Genomic DNA, 21,982 nt, shown 5'->3' with positions numbered 1-21,982 from the left:
AATGACAGACCTCACCGTGATTATCTGATAGTGGGCTACCTCCTTCCCAGTTGCTCCATAAAGACATGGAATGATTTCCCATGAATGTTATTTTAAAAGGAATTACTTTCATATGGTCCTGAAGAAGAAAAATGGTGTGTGTGCATACATATGTGTGTATTTACATATAGGCATAGAGATGTATGTACATACATATGCATATATATATACTCAGAGAGAGAGAGAGAGAGAGAGAAAATGACAAAGCAAATGTAACAAAAAGCTAAAAACTAGAGAATCTGAAGGAAAGATGTACAAGAGTTGCTTGGTATACTAAAGATTTCAAAATCTGGGAGAAGAAAATGTTCTATATTACACACAACAAAGTCAGTTGAGGCCGCGTGCAATGGCTCACACTTAGAACCACAACACTTTGGGAGGCTGAGGCCGGAGGATTGCTTGAGCCCAGGAGTTTGAGACCAGTCTGGGCAATATGGTGAGACCCTCTCTCAAAAAAAAAAAAACCAAAGTCAGTTGGAATTCAAAATGAACAAAAAGAGTCCATTAATAGTAGCTTTACACTTTAAATACTTACGAATAAATTTTGAGAGATGTACACAATCTTTCTGTAGAAAATGTAATTATCTTCTTAGGAAGCTAAATGAAGACAGACATCAGGTCCTGGGTGGAAAGATAACTATTGCAAAGATATCCTTTCTCAAGGTAATGTATACATTTAGAGTTAGAATAGTAATTAAGTCAATAAGGTTTTATGTTTTATTCTAAAAGTTATTTGCCTAGTTAGGCAAAAAGTTCAAAGATCTTTGAAAAAGAGATTAACAGAAGGAAGGAGGGGCAGAGGTGACTAGCCCAGCATTGTCCAGTAGAACTCTCTGGAGTGATGTAAATATTCCACACATACAGCCCAATACAGTAACTATTAGCACATAGATATCAAAGACTTGAAATGTGGTTAGTGTGACTGAGGAAGTAGATTTTCAATTTTATTTAATTTCAATTAATTTTAATTTAAATAGCCACATGTGGCTACCAAGTGGAACAGTGCAGGCTAGCCTAATCAGATAATCTAGCATATTATAAAATGATAATAAAATAGTGAGGCACTGATCTAAAATTAGAAATTAGAAATATGAATCAGTGAATCTGAATGGAGGACAGAAACCCAACTAGATAGAGATATTGAGATTTTGAAAAATATATATGTGGATGTGTATTCATTAAAAGCAATTTCAAAACAAGGAGATAAAGAATTACGTAATAAAGGACATACTATAACTGAATAGAAATCTGGAACAAAATTAAAGCTAACTCCAACCAAAATTAACTTTAGCATTAATTTTAAAACCATGGACAGCTAGCAAAAATTTGATAATGAGTGTCAAGCCAATCATGGAGATGATTTTGCTTCTATTCTAAGGAACTAATCTTAAATGAAAAAAATAAGCTCAATGTCTGAAAGTATTTATTCATTGTTGTGTTTCTTATAATAGTGAAAAACCGAAGAATGTGGGAAAACACTTCACTTCAACAAAAGAGGAAAGATGATCGTTTACATTGCATTCAGTTATGGGAACTTTACATGGTTGTTAGAAATGAATGCTTGGAAGAAAGTGTAATAAATTAAAAGTTACTTATATAGGCAAGGCACCATGGCTCACAGCTGTAATCCCAGGGCTTTGGGAGGCTGAGGCAAAAGGATGGCTTGAGGACATGAATCCAACACCAGGCTGGGCAACATAGCAAGACCCTGCCTCTACAAAAAAATTTTTTAAGTTAGCTGTAAGTGGTGGCATGCATCTGTAGTCCCGGCTACCAGAGAGGTTGAAGTGGAAGGATCGCTTGAGTCCAGGACGTGAAGGTTGCAGTGAGCCGTGACTGCGCCATTGCACTCTAGCCTGAGTGAGGGAGTGAGACCTCAACTGTTAAAAAAAAAAAAAAAAAAATGCTTATATGTTAAAGTATTATTTTAAAAATCTACTGTTTTATCACGAGGTAAGAGTTTAAAAACAAATAAAATAAACTAAAAATAAAAGTTAAAAAAAAAAAAAAGCAACTGCCCCTTCCCCCTCAAGGGACTGGGGGATTGGAAAAGCCAATAGTGTTACAAATCCACCTTCACGGCTGCCCACATTTCTCCCACGCCCGCAGCGCCCTCTTCGGATTGATATACCGCCCCAGGGACTTTGCCTCCTACATGCTGGGCATCTTCATCTGCAACCTTTTGCTGTACCTGGCCTTTTACATCATCATGAAGGTAAGAGCGAGCTCCGGGAGCCGCTGCGTCGGGCCCTGGGGCAGGCGAAGGCGGAGACCCGTAAGGCCGCATCTGTTTCTTCCCCGGCAGCTCCGCAGCTCTGAGAAGGTGCTCCCGGTCCCGCTCTTCTGCATCGTGGCCACCGCTGTGATGTGGGCTGCCGCGCTGTATTTTTTCTTCCAGAATCTCAGCAGCTGGGAGGTAAGAGGCCAGTTTTCTTACCCAAAAAGAATTTCTCTCTCCAACTTGCCATTTTGGCCTTTCTACCTCCCTCTCTTAATGTGTTTTCACAGTGTTTAAAATGAAAGTTTTCTCTACCAGGGATGCTTTTTAACAGCCATACATAAATGCACACTAACTGCGTGTGGTTATCATTCTCAGGGTGGCCCTTTATAAATCTGTGAGCACTATTGACATTGCAAACTTGGTCGTCATTGCATGTTGTATTAGGACGCTGGTCCCAGTGAATGCTTAACGTGGTCAAAAGCCTGGAGTAGTGCATCTCCTCATCTTTCTCATAATCTCCATCCATCAACAAATACCCAGGCCGCGCGCGGTGGCTCACGCCTGTAATCCCAGCACTTTGGGAGGCCGATGCGGGTGGATTCCGAAGTCAGGAGATCGACACCAGCCTGGCCAACATAGTGAAACCCCGTCTCTACTAAAAATACCAAAAGAATTAACCAGGCGTGCTGGCGGGCACCTGTAATCCCAGTTACTCGGGAGGCTGAGGCAGGAGAATGGCTTGAACCCGGGAGACAGACCTTGCAGTGAGCCGAGATCGCGCCACTGCACTCCAGCCTGGGCAACACAGTGAGACTCCATCTCAAAAAACAAAAAAAACAAATACCCAAGCTCACGTATCATTACATCCCGTCCATAGATAGCAGAGCCGAAGCCTAAGAAGTTACTGGTATATCTGAGACACAGAACAGGAAGAAGTCTTAGCATTCCATCACCACAGTCACCACAATAGATTTTAGAACATTTCTGTCACTCCAGAAAGAAACCTCATACACATCAGCATTCACTCCTCACTTCTCCCTAACCCCTTCGCCCTAAGCAACTACTAAATCTACCTTTTGTCTCTGTATATTTGCTTATTCTGGACATTTCATGTAAATGGAATCACACAATACACGGCCTTTGTGTCTGACTTCTTTCCCTTATGTGTCCTAGGTTCAAGCATGCTGTAACATACATAGTACTTCATGTCTATTCATTGCTGAATAATATTCCATTGTACTGATATACCACATTTTATCTACCTGCTTATCAGCTGATTGACAGTTAGATTGTTTCTATTTTTTGTGTCATTATGAGTGATGCTGCTGTGAATATTTGTGTACAAGTTTTTTTCTTGAGGTAAAATATACGTATAAAATTTGCAATCGTTACCGTTTTAAAGTGTGCCATTCAGCAGTCAAAAATACATGCACATTCTTTTGTTTTTCCCCTCATCTCCCTCTCCCCCCACCCTTCCTGGACTCTGGTAACTACCAAACTATTCTCTGTCTTCATGGGATCCACTTTTCTAGCTGCCTCATATGAGTGAGAACATGCAATATTTGTCCTTCTGTGCTTCACTTATTTCGCTTAACATAATGGCCTCGAGTTCCATATGTGTTGCTACAAATGGCAGGATTTTATTCTTTTTTATGGCTGAGTAGTATTTTATTGTGTTTGTATGTATATGTACACTGCCTGTGTAGATATGTGTATCATATTGTCTTTGTCCTTACCTCCGTTGATGGGAACTTAGATAGATTCCATATTTTGCCTATTGTGAACAGTGCTGTAATAAACATGGGAGTGCAGATAACTCTTTGACATACTGATTTCTTTTCTTTTGGATATATATCAAGTAATAGAATTGCTGAATCATATGGTAGCTCTATTTTTTCCTTTTTTCTGTTTTTTGTTTTTTGTTTTTTGAGACGGGGTCTCCCTCTGTCTCCCAGGCTGGAGTGCAATGGCATGATCTTGGCTCACTGAAACCTCTGCCTCCCAGGTTCAAGTGATTCTCCTGCCTCACCCTCCTGAGTAGTTGGGATTACAGGCACCCGCCACCATGCCCAGCTAATTTTTTTTGTATTTTCAGTAGAGACGGAGTTTCACCATGTTGGCCAGGCTGGTCTCAAACTCCTGACCTTAGGTGATCCACCTGCCTGTGCCTTCCATGGTGCTGGGATTACAGGCGTGAGCCACTGTACCGGCCGTAGCTCTATTTTTAGTTTTTTAAGGAACTTCCAAACTGTTCTCCACAGTGGCTGTACTAATTTACATTCCCACCAACAGTGTGTGAGAATTCCCTTTTCTCCACATCCTCACCAGCATCTGTTATTGCCTGTCTTTTTGATACGAGCCTTTTTAACAAGGGTAAGATGATATCTCATTGTAGTTGTGATTTGCATTCTCTGATGATCAATGATGTTGAGCACCTTTTCATACGCCTGTTTGTCATTTGTATGTCTTCTTTTGAGAAATGTCTATTCATGTCTTTTGCCCATTTTTAAATTGGATTTTTTTCACTTAGAGTTGTTTGAGCTCCTTATACATTCTGGTTATTAATTTCTGGTCAATGGATAGTTTGCAAATATTTTCTCCCATTCTGTGGGTTGTCTCTTCACTTTGTTTGTCATTTCCTTTGCTGTGCAGAAGCTTTGTAGCTTGATGTAATCTCTCTTTTCTATTTTTGCTTTGTTGCCTGTGCTTTTGAGGTCTTTGTGTACAGGTTTTTGTGTGGATGTATGTTTCCTCGGAAGCTAACTTTTCGAACCAGACACCTAGTAGCATTTTTGTAACTTTCCAGACGTTCAACTCTTTGAACAGTTGAACTGAGGGAATCTTGCCCATGTTCTGCCTCACCTTCCTCCAGGGAACTCCGGCCGAATCCCGGGAGAAGAACCGCGAGTGCATTCTGCTGGATTTCTTCGATGACCATGACATCTGGCACTTCCTCTCTGCTACTGCTCTGTTTTTCTCATTCTTGGTGAGTTCATATCTATCTTTTTGTGACTTCCTTCTCTCTTTACATCTTGTACTCTCATTTTCTTCTTCTGCTCTTCCTTACATTGTTTTTTTATATTCCTCTCTAATTTTACTTTCCATTTCCTCCTTGTAATTCAATATACAGACCATCTTATTTCTTTTATAAATTTTATGTCCTTTGGTTAGATCTTTAGTTTTTCTTTTACCCTTCAATATCTTTAGACACAGAGGGACAAAATTATTTTTCCTAAGTTGCACAGCACATTTTTTCTGAATTGGTTGTTAGACCCACATGCCCGAAATTCCCCCAGGAACCACTTTTAGCAATTCCGATAACATTGGGTTATTCTTTCTCATGCCATACTGACATTCCTCCTCCTCCTCCTCCTCCTCCAGTCTCTCTGAATATTTCACAAATATTTTACATATTCCTTAAGTGGCTTAGGATAGCAGCCACGCCTCTGTTGCCTTCTGATCAGTCTGTCCCAAAATCTCTCCTGTAGTTTCTCTATTTTTTTGCCCCAACCCTTTCTCAGAAGCCATGCGTATTTATATCAACCCTGAATTATAGTTCCATCCTTTAATCCTAACTTTGACTTTCCCCAATTAAAAGTCCATGGTGCCTGTAGGCAGGTTCAATCGACAATTAACAACCCTACTAGACTTCAGGCCCCAGACCTACTAGACGCCCGCCCGGGCTCCACGCTAAGCGGGCTCAGGCGGGCCATATAACTTCAAGAGTGGAGCAGGGCTACCCCCTAGTGGCCAGTTTGGGAAGCTTAGCCAATCTGTATAAACATTCCTTGTCTTTTACTTCTGATTGTCACCTTCATGAGAGAGACAGAGACAACAAAAGTGGAACCAAAGGTTCCACGTGAGGACAGTAGTAGTCGAGGGAACTAGAAATGGAGGAGAAGGGTACATTTCTTATATAGCAACACTCTATCCAACAGGACTTCATTCCCTTTGACTCTTGACCTAAATGTCCCCTAAGTAATGACTTCCCAGGCCACCCTATCAAAATTTTTTACCTCCCCACACCTGATACTTCCTATATTCCCTCCATTATTTAACTTATATCCTTAGCACTTACTACTATCTAATGGGCTATATTTTATGCATGTATTTGTTTCATGTCTAAAGCCCTCTTTAGAATGTAAGCTACGTGGAGAATAGGGATTTTTGTCTCTTTCATTACAAACTATATCTCCATAGCATCTGGAATAGCACATCATAAACCTTCATGAATATTTGAATTAATTGACAAATGAATTGTATAATTAGAGTAAGTGCCTATTAAGAGCTAGGGATTGCAGAGAGCTGCAGAAGGCATGAGAATGAGAGGGAACTAACAGTTTCCAGTCTGTGGGCATCTCAGAGAGAAAACGGGACTTAGTGTGGCAGTGACTGTCCATTCCTTTCATTTCTCTGTCCCTCTCGTTTCAGGTTTTGTTAACTTTGGATGATGACCTTGATGTGGTTCGGAGAGACCAGATTCCTGTCTTCTGAACCTCCAACATTAAGAGGAGGGGAGGGAGTAATCAATCTTGGTGCTGTTTCACGAAAATTACAGTGACCGCAGCAAAGTAACCACTGCCAGATGCTCCACTCACCCTCTGTAGAGCCAGCTCTGCTTTCACACAGGAAAGACAGGGGCTGCGGGAGATTTAAACCTGCAAGAAGGGAGGCAGACGGGGAACCATGTTTTGAGGATAGACGCAAACCTGAGGAGCTGAGAAACACTCACTCCTTCCATCTGCAGCTCTGGGAGTGCAACAGGGACAGGCGCTGCACCCAAGTCAACTCGCCATCTTAGGGCCCCTCCCACCCTCAAGGAGACTTGCCGGCAATGGCAGAATGCTGCTGCACGCTTCCCTCCGGTTGTCGCCCTGCCCAGAAAGGCCAGCAGCTTGGATTCCTGCCCAGAAACTGTGTTGGCCCCCTTCACACCTCTGCAACACCCGCTGCTCCAGCAGGAGGATGTGATTCTTTAGAATATGGTGGGGAGGTGACCCCAGGCCCTGCCCTACTGGGATAGATGTTCTAGTGGCACCAGCTAGTCACCTCCCAGAAGAAACTCTGTATATTTCCCCCAGGTTTCTGATGCCATCAGAAGGGCTCAGGAGTGGGGTTTGTCACACATTCCTGTTAACAAGTAACTGTCACCGGGACCAAGGCCTGGGTGCTTACATATTCCTTCGTGTCTTCATCTCCCTGACCTGTGTGGACCTCATCACTCTGACTCTGCCTTCTTGGAAAGGCCCTGTCACTCCACAGATGTCTGGCCAGCTTCAAGGCAGAAGGAGAAACAGGGAAAGCTCTTTTAACAGCAGCACGAACAAGAGAAATGACTAACCATACTAAAAGACTGGTAACAGCAGCAGCAGCCAGACAGGCCTCACCTTAAGGACTTGGGCTGCCAGAGCAAATTCAGCAGCGTGAGCAGTGCTTATTTGGCCCTCCCATTCACACAGCTCAGTTCTGTGCCCACATCACCTTTAGGGAAGAAATCAGCGTTCTAACCAGGGACACTACTTCAGGAGTCCTCCACAGCAAGTCTGCCATCTGTCACCTTATGTAGATCAGGGTTCTGGGCTTCCTCCCTGAAGTTCTCAGAAGCAACTCTCAGGATGCACAGCTAATCTAGTATTGTCTAGTATTGTCTCTCGGTTGCACCTGACTCTCATTCTCTCCCCAGTAAGGTGTTGGCAAGCTCAGCATCCGGGTTCCACTCTCACACTGTCTGGCATTTCTGTGTCTGAGAAGTCCTACATTGACCAGGCTCCCTTGTTGCCTGGAGTCTGATGTAATCAGAAAATAGACGCATAAATGTGCACATGCGTATATATTTGCTTGTGAAATTAAAGTCACCTCTCGCCTCTGCTTTCCTGATCATTTGTTAGAGACATGGATCAGGAATTTTTTAAAATTATTATTCTTTCTCTAAACTATTTGCATTGTGTTCATAAACCCATTTTAGAAGTTTGAACCGCAAGCTTTTCCTGATTTTAAAAACACAAAGATGCTTTCAATGAACTATTCTGTGATTTTTTTTTTAAAGTCCCCAAATATGTACTTAGCCTTCTGTTATTCTTTATTCTTTAAGAAGTGTTGGCTTCCATTGACCATATGAAGGCCACCAATTAAATGGTTGTGTTAATCCAACATGTAAAAAAAAATTTGGCGGGGCACAGTGGCTCGCGCCTGTAATCCCAACACTTTGGGAGGCTGAGGCAGGAGGATCACTTGAGCCCAGGAGATTGACGCGCAGTGAACTATGATTGCGTCCCTGCACTCCAGCCTGGATGACAGAGTGAGACCCCCATCTCTTAAAAAATGAAAAATAATAAAGATTTGAACCTGTTTCACTATGGCTGGTTTGACCTAATTTCTTTATCTTCACGCACTATGATTTCTAATCCACAGAAGACGAAGGGAGGAAATGTGAACACAAAGTCCATTCAAGTCGCCCTGTGGCTGAAGTGAATAAATTTTCAGATGCATAACCTGTTTGGTAGCTTGTTCGGGAAAATGTGAGTCGAAATGGGGAGAGGGCCCTGGAGGAAAGGGTGGACTGTGCTGCTGGAGCCTTCACTGTTTTCTGATCACGTCTGTCTTGTGCTACAAACTCACACGCTGTGGTCAGTTTTGTTCCTGCAACAGTACTGCAAATCCAGACCAGGCTTGTTTTTACAAATACCAGTTCTAAATGTACATGTTGCTAATTCTTTCCACAGCGCCAGTCTCACGGTTGGAGGACATAAAGTCGTTCAGCTGTATCTGTAGGATTTACGCAAGTGCTGGGGTGGAGGGGAGCACGGAAAGCTTAAAGAGCTTAACGAGCCATTTCTGTAGTACAGTGTCTATGATAATTCTCGCCCGGGTTCATGGACTTCACTCTTTAAAAGGGAAAGGAAGAGTTACTCAGAAAGCCGAGTTCAACAGGAGCGTAACTGGAGAAAAGCAGTCACTGTGAGGAGGCTGTTGGCAAAGCAAGCACAGAAGTAATAAGAGCGGTTCAGCTGGAGCAGGACCGAGATGTAGCAGCCAGAGGCGCAAAGCTGTGCACATAAAAAACGACCTCTTCACACCCCTGACAAATGCTAGAGAAGCAGCCCGACCTCTTTATGCTCCACGGTTTACTGATGGATTTGCCCGGTTTTATTTTAGCAGCAGGAGAAGCCAGTGGAATGCCAGAGTCTATCTGGGGAAGGGACTTTCCATGACTGAAGGAGGTCACCGAGCTAGCTCCTTGGGGCAAAGAAAATGGCAGCTGCTCTCTATGTAACTCCAGGCACCCACCAGAAGTTTCTGTGGGGTCACAAAATGCATGTGTTGGTAAATCAAATACCCAAATCCTCCTCAATATGGGTGATGGTCTCTATCCAAAACGTAGGGGAAAGGGAGGAACAAAGATAAACACTATTCACAGAAGGAACAGTACAATCTGTAGAAGATTCTGGAGTCCACCTACTCGCGGTGTGCCCGTGGGTAAGTGGCTGAAACTCTCACATCCTCAGCTGGCACATCTCCATGATTCTATGTGAGAACGGTGAAGGTGGAGGTGTGCAGGGTACCAGCAGCAGTGCTCACGCAGACGGGATCCTCAGCTCACCCTCCTGAATCCCAGAGGGAGGCAGGGCAAGAGTGGATCCGTCGGCCAGTCTGGGATCTCTCTCCTCCAGGGGCTCTTCATTGAAACCAACTGTTCCGTTTCCTGTCCTCAGCTCCAGGAGGCCCTGAACAGGTTGGGAGGCCTCTTCCCCTTCAGAGACACTGCCCACAGCTGTTCAGCCTCCTCCCATCCCTACCCCCATCTTTGTCCTTTGTGGCTGCATTTCCCTGACTCTGGCCCTGAATATCCTTATTCCACCTCCGATGAAAAAAAAAAAAAGCTACCAAAGCTAGGGCCAAGTGGGAAAGCCTGGCTATCTATAATGTGACACCTCATCACTGCTGTCTCTGCCCTGGGAATCTCAAGGAAAACCTAAGTTTTCTCCTCTCGAGTAGCTATTTATTACAACCCTGTTTCAGGGAATGCCACGTGCAAATGTTTCCCTCCCTTCACACCCTTATTACCAAACATTCTGTAGGACAAGCTTGCGTCTTCAGCTAAGGAGAACGCTTCAGGCTACAGGTGACAAAAGAGTCCCTGAAAGTGGAAGCACGGTTTTGAAATGAACCACCATGAATCTAATGTCCCTGGTGAAACTAAGAAGAAGCACTATCGGTAAAGATTCTATCTGCTCTGCTCGAGTCAATGGAAAACGCTTGTTTACCGTGATTCCACCCAGCTTGTAGTAGTTTTGTTTGTTGTTGTTGTTGTTGTTGTTTTAACACTGGAGGAGACAAGATATATTTACATGGCTAAGTTTTAATGTCTCCTCAAGACGAAGGCACCTTTGTTAACAAGGTTAAGTGCATGTTAAATCTTAGGCCTGAATGCTCACGAATTCGAGGAATCTGGGGAAGAGTCACAGATCGCCTTCACCGCTGAGTTTCTGGAACACCAGAGCAAGAGGGTTTCACCTGGGTCTCCTCTGTAGAAAGAGACTTCTACTCAATGAACTCCAAGGCAGGGCCTGTTTACACTGGACAGCTTTCCTGAAGCATGGTCTTGCTATTCTTATTGGAGTAAAAAAAAGACTAGATGGTCACCGTTGTTCATGAAGAAGTACCCTTTGCTCCCCCAATTTTAGAGAGAAGATCCCTGCCTTCTTCTTAAATATCTCTAGATCAAGAGATTTTATCATTTTCCCTGAATTCTTAAAATTGTTTAAATTCCTTGGCTCTGTCCTACATCCTTTTGTCTGCCTTGAAGTCCCTGTCATCTAAGGTTTATTCGTTTCACTGGAGATGAACAACAACTGGCATTTGTGTAATATAAAATAGCCTTGAAGTCATGTTACATTTCAGTCAAGTACTAAATAAAAACTAGGGATCCCATCTCTTGTCCCAGCATTATAGTTATGATTTAGAAGTCAACAGATTTAAACAGTGGAAGATTTTCAAATCAGAGCAAGAGAAATCTGATATACAGTCTCGACATGGCTTGCTCCTGGGCCCCTGTTTTATATTTAAATCTTGACTTTTTTGTGTGAATTATGACTCTAGGTGTTTTAAGCGGAATATCATCCAAAATAATTCAAACAATCTCTCTTTTAGGGTGCTGCAACATTACCATCCCAGGAAGAAGTGGGTTTGCATTTTATGATTTACATTAAATTGTTTATCTGAACCTTTCACAAGGCACCCTGGTACTAGACAGGCGTCTTCTAGGAAACAGGACATATTTAGGCATGAGATTTACTCTGCTTTTATCTCAACATGGGACACCTTGCGAAGTAATAAGCTTTTTGAGGGGGTGCTTTTCCCCTTTATTCTCTCATCACATCTCTGTTCACTTACATAGAATCAGAAATACAGTTTTACTAAACAGTCACGAAATACTTGGGCTAGGCACTGTGAGAAACTGGGCACAGCAGTGAACAAAATGCACACCATCCCTTCCGACATGTGGTCTACAGTCCATTAGGGCAGATGGACATGGAAAAAACAGATGATTATAATCTGTTTGTGATAATCAGGCCAAAAACTACAAGAAGAGAACATCCTTATAAGAATCTTATCATTACGTGCAGAACAGAAAAAAAATTCAAGTAACTCTCAGCAATGTTTATGCTGAAATGTAAAGCCCTAATTGCTGATAGCATCTCTCTCGCAACCGAATTCCTTGAGAGCATATTTGGTTCTGGAGGCCTCCCTAAGAGACCTCTTCAGGGAGGTTCAGGCTTTCTCTGTCTATGGTTCCCAGTTACCACAAAACCAAACACAGAAATAAAGCAATTAGGGAGACCCTGCTTGGGCTCTGGTATCAGAGAAGGATGCTGGTTCTCAGGGAAGGGTGACTTTGAAGAAATAGGCTTCTCACTGAGATTCCTCCAAACATGTCTGAGAATTTCAAGTTGACTTTCAAAGGCTAGAACTTTATAATAATTATGTGGATGGAACGTTCACGAAAAGGAAAACTGAGATGCAGCAAGAATAACGTAAACCTGGAAGACCTTGAATGGAGACTCATTCGAAGGTCAAGCTCAAGCAGTTAGTGATTTCTGAAAGCCTAAGGGGGAAGGGAACAGATATGATTTTAGCCTGAACCATCCCTAAAAGCTGTGAATGTGGAAGGTGACTTTAAACAAGAAGGTCAATGAGACTGGATTGGGACAAACAGGGAAAGATAGCTGCTTCTTTGAGTAATGGAAGTTAAGAGCTAAGCTAGAAGGAAAAGAAAATTACTTAACTTCATGAAAAGCATTGGGTAGTAGTGTTGATGACACAGATGACGCATGGAGTCTGCAGAAGGCCGTTTCAGTGTCTATAAAATGGGTTGCGGATGGGGGACTAAAGGAGGAGGAAAAACTTTTGAAGGGGTGGGCTTGATCTTGTTTTCAAACAAACTGAAAGCAAAAAGAAAGGAAGCCTTGGGGTCCACTGAGCTGAGACTACAGCGACTACTTACTACAGGCAGAATTTTAAAATACCATATTGGAACTAACAGGGAAGCTTACAGGCTATCGGACACCTACAGCCTGGCCTGTCCTGCCCTGGGGAGGTGAATAACTATCATTCCTAGGTAAAAGGGGAGAAGTCAGAAAAATAAGAGAGATGATTTAACTGATGACTTCAAAGTTTTCATAAGAAAAATGAAAGTCCCAGTTTTGATCTCAGCAGAAAACAGAGATCTAGAGAGAAGGATAATTGGAGTGGGGATGATTTTATTCCATCCTTGAAGAAACAAAAATAGCTCCTCTGCCTAACTCTTCCTAAGAAGTTGCAACAACCTCACTCTGCTAGAGGACAAGTATGGGACTGAAGCTTTCAGTCTGCCCTCTTAGTGGGATCTTACTATTGGAAACTTATGTCCTCAATTCCTACCTTCCAATTTCTACTTATAGAACATTAAGGTTGGCATAACTGGTCATTAAAACAGCCACCATTTGGCTGGGCGCGGTGGCTCACATCTGTAATCCCAGCACTTTGGGAGGCCAAGGCGGGTGGATCGCTTGAGGGCAGGAGTTCAAGACCAGCCTGGCCAATGTGACGAAACCCCATCTCTACTAAAAATACAAAAAATTATGGCCCGGTGCTGTGGCCCATGCCTGTAATCCCAGCACTTTGGGAGGTCTAGGCGAGTGGATCACCTGAGGTCAGTAGTTCGAGCCCAGCCTGGTCAAAATGGCAAAACCCTGTCTCTACTAAAAATACAAAAAAAAAAAAAAAAAAAAAATTAGCCAAGTGTGGTGGCTTGCATCTGTAATCCCAGCTACTCGGGAGGCTAAGGCAGAAGAATCGTTTGAACCCGGGAGGCTGAAGTGGCAGTGAGCTGAGATGGCGCCACTGCACTCCAGTCTAGGGGACAGAGCAAGACTTCATCTAAAAAAAAAAAAATTAGCTCAGCGTGTTGGCATGCGCCTGTAGTCCCAGCTACTCAGGAGGCTGAGGCACAAGAATCTCTTAAGCCTGGAAGGTGGAGGTTGCAGTGAGCCATGATTGCACCACTGCCCTCCAGGCTGAGCAACAGAGTGAGAGTCTGCCTCAAAAAAAAAAAAAAAAAAAAAAAAAAAAAAAAAAACAACAACATTCATCATTGGGCACTCTGCTAAGGGTTTTATACACATAACCACATCTAATCCTGAAAACCTCCCTGAGAAGTTATTACTATTACCATTAGTTCCATTTCCTAGATGGAGAAACTGAAACTTGGAGAAGTCACTGTTCAGTAGGTGAAGTGAATGGTGCAGAAACCTGGACTAATAGGAATGAGTGGCTCAGGTAATAAGAACAGAGAGAAGGACAACAGACTGTGCTGCAATGAAGATTCACCTTTTATTTTTGTGTGTACCTATATGTGCAAAACACAGGCCTAGAATTATATAACTGTTGACGGTATTAACAAAAAGGAAAGCATTTTCCAAAATATGGAAGATATATGCCTGATATACAAACCTGAGTAACAATGGAACTCACTGTGTCTTACGAAAGCTAATCAATAAAACCGCGGCTGTGGAGCATTTTGGCTCTCTAAACTGGAACAGCTGGATTTCTATAAGGACCATTGCTTCAGGTTCTAAGCTTATAAAGTTAAGAACCAAAGTCCTTTTTATAAATTCAATGATTGCACTTGGCAAAGCACTGTAGACCCAAAGATTCATTTTAAATTAAAATATATGTGGCATAAAGCATCAGGTTACTACTGGGAGCCTGTTGTTTCAAAAACGAAATTTAAAATGGAGAGAAAGCACAGGAATGTAGTGAGGTTATTTATTTTCTAAAAAACATTCAGTAGCCCAGTGCGCTGGCTCATGCCTGTAGTTCTAGCACTTGGGGAGGCCAAGGCAGGAGGACCACTTGAGGCCAGGAGTTTGAAACCAGCTTGGACAACATAGCAAGATCCTATCTCTACAAAAAAAGAAAATTAGAGGTTAAAAAACATTCAAAAACTCAAAAAGGTGTCAGGAGTCTAAAAGTTCTCCAAAGCTGCCTCCAAAACCAATCTGTGCTGGCCCCATGGATCAGGCAGAATCTACAGCTCCCTCAGTGGTCAAACCATCTTTGTTCTTGGTCTCTGGGCCCAGCTCTCTCCTCCTATAAGGTAGTAGTTTCCTCCCAGCTACTTTAAATTTTCTTCCCCAAAAAAATTTAAAGAAAAATTTTAGGCCGGGCACAGTGGCTCACGCCTGTAATCCCAGCACTTTGGGAGGCCAAGGTGAGCAGATCACGAGATTGGGAGATCGAGACCATCCTGGCTAATATGGTGACACCCTGTCTCTACTAAAAATACAAAACATTAGCCAGGTGTGGTGGCAGGCGCCTGTAATCCCAGCTACTTGGGAGGCTGAGGCAGGGGAATCACTTGAACCCAGGAGGCGGATGGAGGATGCAGTGAGCCAAGATTGCACCACTGCGCCACTGCACCCTGGCCTGGCAACAGAGTGAGACTCTGTCTCAAAAAAGAAAAAGAAAAAGAAAAAGAAAAGGAAAGGAAAAATTTTAGACAAAGGAACCAGTTGCACTGGAACTAGTTGAACTGGAAAATCATATTTCCTCATTTAGGGTATAATGATAATGGTGATAAATGTTTCTAAGTTTGTCCAGAAATAAGACAAAAAAAGCAATAGGACTTGGTTTGGAACTCTGACATGCTAACATACTCCTGTATCACCTCCTGTGCTAAGCTGTCTGTTGGACTTTTTAAAAAATATATTTAAAGTGGGCCAGGCACAGTGGCTCAAGGCTGTAATCCCAGCACTTTGGGAGGCTGATGGGGCCAGATCACTTGACGTCAGGAGTTCAATCCCAGCCTGGCCAATATGATGAAACCCCGTCTCTACTAAAAATACAAAATTAGCTCATGTGATGGTGCGTGCCTGTAATACCAGTTACTCAGGAGGCTGAGGCAGGAGAATCGCGTGAACCCAGGAGGCAGAGGTTGCAGAGAGCTGAGATCGCACCATTGCACTACAGCCTGGACAATAGAGCGAGACTCTGTCTCAAAAAAATAAAAAATAAAAATATTTAAAGTGAATTTGCACATCACTTCATGGCAGCATTTTTTTAAAAAAAAAAGGTAGGGGGGATATAACCTAATTAAACCATGAATTCCCAGAAACCTTCCCAAACCAGTTAGTTCTACACAACTGCAGTCAGCCTGCAGCCTTTTTCCAAACCATGGATCTGAATGTGATTAAGCAACGTAAGAAACCACCACCAACCAGACCCACACAGCAGAAACTTAGTTAAAAGCTGGATGTTAGTATCTTCCCCCAAAATCTTCCCCAAAATCTGTAGCTTATTTGATCATGTGAAAAATTAAGTAGCACACTGATACTAGTTAACCAACCTACCTGACTTCTGAACTTATCCAGGAAGCTAATACGCAGTCCCAGCTGACTTATTAGCTAAGAAGACACCATAGGAAATATCCAACCATAACCATATAAGAAAAAAATTGTTAGATTGGACTTCATTAAAACTCAGAATTTTTTTCATCAAGTCACAGATTGTCAAAGATTTTTAAAATGACTCATAAGCTGATTTTCAAAATGGGCAAAGAACTTGAACAATCTTTCACACAAATGGCTAAGAAGTCTATGAAAAAGGGCTCAACATCATTAGTCATCATAGAAATGCAAAATAAAATACAATGAGATACCACTTCATTCTCACCTAGAGAGGCCAAATTAGAAAGAACTGACAAATGCCAAATGCCGGCAAAGATGTAGAACAATGGGAACTCTCATACAGCACTGATGAGGGTGTAAATTGGTACAACCCCTTTGAAAAACTGTTAGCAGTATCCTTTAATGATGTAGACATACCTACTCTGTAACTTAGCAATTCTGTAGTATACTAAGTATATACAATGGAAAAAAACTCACCAAAAGACATGTATAAGAATGTTCATAGTTGGCCAGGCATGGTGGCACACGCCTGTAATCCCAGCACTTTGGGAGCCCGAGGCAGATGGATCACCTGAGGCCAGGAGTTTGAGACCAGCCTGGCCAACATGATGAAACCCTGTCTCTACTAAAAATACAAAAAATTAGCTGGGTGTGGTGGCGGGTGCCTGTAATCCCAGCTACTCGGGAGACTGAGGCAGGAGAACCACTTGAACCTGGAAGCCAGAGGTTGCAGTGAGCCGAAGTCGCATGCCATTGCACTCCAGCCTGGGCAACAAGAGTGAAATTCCATCTCTGGGGAAAAACAACAACAACAACAACAACAAAAAAACATTCATATAGCAGCTTTCTTTAAAGTAGCCGCAAACTGGAAACAGCTCAAATGTTGATCAATAGGAAAAAACATAAATGAAATGTCATATATTGCAAAATGAAGCTACTGATGCACACAGATACATCTCACAGATACTGGGTAGGTGTGGTGGCTCATGCCTGTAATCCCAGCCCTTTGAGAGTCCGAGGTGGGAGGAACACTTGAGCCCAGGAGTACATCCTACATGGTGAGAAAAGTCAGACAGAATAGTAGTTATCTCTGGGGCAGGGATTGACCTGGTACAGGTATGAGAATGATGGAAATGTTTTCCTTCCTTTCTTCCTTCCTTCCTTCCTTCCTTCCCTTTCCCTTTTTTCCTGGTCAGTCTTTTTTTTTTTTTTTTTTTTTTTTTTTTGAGACAGGGTCCCATTCTGTCATCCAGGCTGGAGTGCAGTTGCGCAATCTCAGCTCACTGCAATCTTCACTGCTCAGGGTCAAACGATTCTCCCACCTCAACCTCCCGGGTAGCTGCAACTACAGGAGTGCACCACCACACCTGGCTAATTTTTGTATTTTTTGTAGAGACAGGGTTTTGCCATGCTAGAATTACAGGCGTGAGCCACCGCATCTGACCTCTTTTTTGTTTTTTAGCCTTTTCTAAGGATTAACTTTTGGTTTGTTGATTCTCTCTGTGAGTTATCTGCTTTCTATTTTATTGATTTCTGCTCTATTATACTTTTCCTTTGACTTACATTGGACTTAATTTACTATTTTTCCAGCTTCTGGAGATGGAAACTGAAATCACTGATTTTTTCAAATTCTCTTTTTTTACATAGGCATTTAAAGCTATACATTTCCCTCAAATTAATGCTTTAGCTACATCACACAGGTCTCTCTCTCTCTCTCTCTCTCTCTCTTTCTCTCTATCTCTCTATCTCTCTCTCTATCTCTATCTCTTTCTCTTCCCCCTTATCTCTCCCGCACTCTACCCAAACATTACAGAGACTTCTTTCAGGTGGTGGGCTACCTCATCCAAGGACTTCTCACACTTTGTAAGTTTGTGTAGTCCTGAATCAGGAATAAACATTTGAATTACTTGTGGCCTCTGGTTCTTATGTAGTGTGTTTGACATCCAACAGCTTTAAAGGGGTGGGAACAGCAGATCCAGCAGCAAAGTTAGGTCATAATAATCTGATTTGATTATAGCCATATTAGCTTTCTTTTGATTAGCATTTACATATCTTACATATCTTTTTCCATCCTTTTACTTTTAATCTGTTTCCTTATAATTAAGGTGGGCTTTTTGTGCTTTTTGTGCTTTTTGTAAACAACATAGAGCTGATTCTAATTTTTTTAATTCAGTCTATTTCTAAAATTTTAAATGGCCATTTCAATCTATAACTACTGATATAGATAGTTGTAAGTCCATCATTTTGCTATTATTTTTCTATTTGTTCTGTGTTTTGTTTTATTCATTTTTTCTGACTTATTTAAGTGTGTCCTTAAATATTTAACTATTTGATTAAATACATTGAATAATCAAGTATTTTGTTATTCCCTTTTACCTTCTCTATTTTATCTTATCTATTAGCATTTCAGTTTTGCCATATTGTATTATTCTTTTGAAATTATAATACAGAACCTTGATTTATTACCATCTACCTTTAATTATCATTTTCTACAACTTCTCAGCAATAAAATATCCACACCAGTTTTACTTCATTCATCCTCTCACTTTGTCTTATTATTGTCATCTATTTTACTTCTGCATTTGCATAAGCCTTACAAGACATTGTTATTGTTTTAAATATCAATATTCTTTTATATTTGCCAATAATTTACCCTTTCAAGCCCTCTTCACTTCTTTCACCTGGGATCATTTTCTGGCAAACCAAATAACTTCCTTTAAAATTTCTTGTAGTGCTGGTCTACTGGTAAAACAAAATATTGCTCAATTTTTGTTTGTATGAATATGTGTTTCTCTTTTAGTTTTTAGGGAGTTTTCATAATTTATAGAATTCCATGTTGGTAGGGCTTTCTTTTGTTTGTTTGTTTGTTTTGTCCTTTAAAGATGCCATTCCACTGCCTCCTGGCTTCCATTATTTTTGTTATGAAGTTAGCAGTCCTATTGTTTCTTCTTTGAAGGCAATTTATCTTTATCATCCAGGTGCTTTCAAATTTTCTTCTTTTCTTTTTCCTTTATTTGAGATGGAATCTCACTCTGTCACCCAAGCTGGACCAAGCAACTGAGATTACAGGTGCCCACGACGATGCCTGGATAATTTCTGTATTTTTAGAGATAGGGTTTCACCATGTTGCCCAGGCTGGTCTCAAACTCCTGACCTCAAGTGATCTGCCTGCCTCGACCTCCCAAAGTCCTTTATCTTTAGAGTTCAGATGTTTGGTTATGATGTATAGGTGCAACTTTCTTTACTATCCTACTGTGGGTTCACCAAACATCTAGAATCTATAGTTAATATATTTATCAGTTTTGAACACTTTCACCCATCAAATATTACTTCTGTCCAATTCTCTCTCCTCTCTGTTTGAGACTTTAGTGATACATAAGTTGGATATTTTGACAGTGCCCCACACATATCTTGCATTTTGATCACTCTTTTCTATTCCTTTTTCTCTCTGTGCTTTGGTTTGATTACCTATTGACTAATATGTGTACTTTACTACAAGTTTATTTAAGAAATTCCTGGCTGAGCGCAGTGGCTCACACCTGTAATCCCAGCACTTTGGGAGGCTGAGGTGGGTGGATCACAAGGTCAGGAGATCGACATCATCCTGGCTAACACGGTGAAACCCTATCTCTACTAAAAATACAAAAAAAAAATTAGCCAGCCATGGTGGCAGGCGCCTGTAGTCCCAGCTACTCGGGAGGCTGAAGCAGAAGAATGGTGTGAACCTGGGAGGCAGAGCTTGCAGTGAGCTGAGATCGTGCCACTGCACTCCAGCCTGGGCAACAGAGCAAGACTCCATTTCCGTCTCAAAAAAAAAAAAAAAGAATTTCCTAATTTCACTTTTCCAGCTCTAGATGTTCATTCTGTTCTTTTTTTCCATTATTTGTCAGGTTTACTGAAGTATAACTTACACACAAAATCCACCCAACAGAGTACAATTCTGTGACTTTTAACAACACAAGATATAGAACATCTCCCCCCATAATTTGTTCCTCTTTGTAGTCAACCCTTCCACCTTTCCCCAGCAACAACTGTTTTGTTTCATTTCTTTTTTTTATAAATTGTAATTCTCTATTTTTATCCTATTTTTAAATTTTTCCATTTTAATATATTTTATAGTTATTTTAAAGCCATTGTCTGTGCATCTGGATCATCTGTGGGTCTACTTACACAATCTGCTTTTCTTTCTTATTGGCCACATTTCCTAGATATTGGATACATTTTCTGGGGATTGTATATAAAAGAACGTTAGAGATTAAGGTTGATGGTATTTTCCACCAGAGAGGGTTCACGTTTTCTTTGTTAGGCAGAGAGTATTGAGCTGTATGAGAGCTGGGACGTAGCGTTAGATTCAGTTTGCCTCTGGTTTTAAATGTCTTGAGAATGACAACTGCTCCCTCTAGCAGGACTTTATCTCCTATGCTTCATGAAACGATGGGTGCTTTCACTCTGCCTTTTCAGCCCAGACTCATCCAACATCCCCAGGGGGAAAAGGACCAAAGATCTCAGCTTACCTAGAAATGTAATTTCTCTCTGGAATTTTGTTCAGATAGTTCTATTTGTAATTGCTGTTAATTCCAAAAACTACACTATAACTTTTAGGGAGATTAAATTTAAGCATAGTGTTTGCATCTTTATGATTTATGTCTTTCGTGGCATAATAGGGCTTCTTGTATAATCAAAATGTATGTTCCGTCTATAACATCTGAATGGGAGGTGGTATGCAATAGTAGGAAGTTAGCCCTTCACAGTCAGAATACTAACTTTTAATCTAAAGTCCCAAGAAGGTAGGTCAAGGAAAATATTGTGAGCTTTAATTTTCTGGAGTACATGTGAGAATAAGTGGTGTCTAAGGTCCTCATTTTACCTTTTATTTTTATTTTATTTATTTATTTTGAGATGGAGTCTTGCTCTGTTGCCCAGGCTGGAGTGCAGTGGTACAATCTTGGCTCACTGCAACTTCTGCCTCCTAGGTTCAAGCAATTCTCCTGCCTCAGTCTCCAGAGTAGCTGGGATTACAGGTGCGTGCCACCACACCCATCTAATTTCTGTATTTTTAGTAGAGATGGGGTTTCACCATGTTGGACAGGCTGATCTCGAATCCCTGACCTCAAGTGACCCACCCGCCTTAGCCTCCCAAAGTGCTGGGATTACAGGTGTGAGCTACTGTGTCTAGCCATTTTACCTTTTAAAACTTTAGGATATATTTTAGACATTCACAGGACAAAGACTACAGGCATAAATGAGATCAACACCTGAGCATCTGCTACCCAGTGCAATAGAATATAACAATACTTTTGAAGTACTCCTCCCTCCTTGATATCATCCACCTTCATCCTTTTCTAAGAAGTAGCCATTATCCTGAATTTTGAGTTTATCATTTCCTTATCATTTTTTTTTTTTTTTTTTTTTTTTGAGACGGAGTCTCGCTCTGTCGCCCAGGCTGGTGTGCGGTGGCGCAATCTCCACTCACTGCAAGCTCCGCCTCCCGGGTTCACGCCATTCTCCTGCCTCAGCCTCCCGTGTGGCTGGGACTACAGGCACCCGCCACCGCGCCCGGCTAATTTTTGTATTTTTAGTAGAGACGGGGTTTCACCGTGTTAGCCAGGATGGTCTCGATCTCCTGACCCCGTGATCCGCCCATCTCGGCCTCCCAAAGTGCTGGGATTACAGGCGTGAGCCACCGCGCCTTATCATTTTTACCACACCTGTAGGCTAGCCCAAACAATAAGTTGTCTTGATGTATGGGCATTTAAACTTTACATCACTCTATACT

General features: G+C 41.8%; 1 protein-coding gene and 1 pseudogene across 6 annotated transcripts in view; both read left to right on the top strand.

Annotated features, from left to right (window-relative positions):
* SIDT1 (SID1 transmembrane family member 1) overlaps positions 1-6,775 on the top strand; it is an 88,343-nt gene extending 81,568 nt beyond the window's left edge. For all 5 annotated transcript variants that reach the window (XM_050778788.1, XM_050778787.1, XM_050778790.1 and 2 more), the window contains 4 exons: positions 2,149-2,254; positions 2,345-2,455; positions 5,133-5,246; positions 6,692-6,775. In XM_050778788.1, coding sequence (XP_050634745.1) covers positions 2,149-2,254; positions 2,345-2,455; positions 5,133-5,246; positions 6,692-6,754 — 394 coding nt within the window. In that variant the 3' untranslated portion in view covers positions 6,755-6,775. The remainder of the gene's footprint in view (positions 1-2,148; positions 2,255-2,344; positions 2,456-5,132; positions 5,247-6,691) is intronic.
* A 319-nt stretch (positions 6,776-7,094) lies between these two features.
* LOC126947785 (uncharacterized) lies at positions 7,095-8,613 on the top strand (annotated as a pseudogene). Its single transcript, XR_007723197.1, has one exon. The product of XR_007723197.1 is annotated as an uncharacterized LOC126947785 (transcript).
* The last annotated feature ends 13,369 nt before the right edge of the window (positions 8,614-21,982 follow it).

Source organism: Macaca thibetana, chromosome 2 (genome assembly GCF_024542745.1).
Source record: "Macaca thibetana thibetana isolate TM-01 chromosome 2, ASM2454274v1, whole genome shotgun sequence".
NCBI classification, from domain to species: Eukaryota; Metazoa; Chordata; class Mammalia; order Primates; family Cercopithecidae; genus Macaca; species Macaca thibetana.
The sequence above is the reverse complement of the archived record's forward strand: the minus strand, read 5'-3'. Positions and strand labels throughout refer to the sequence as shown.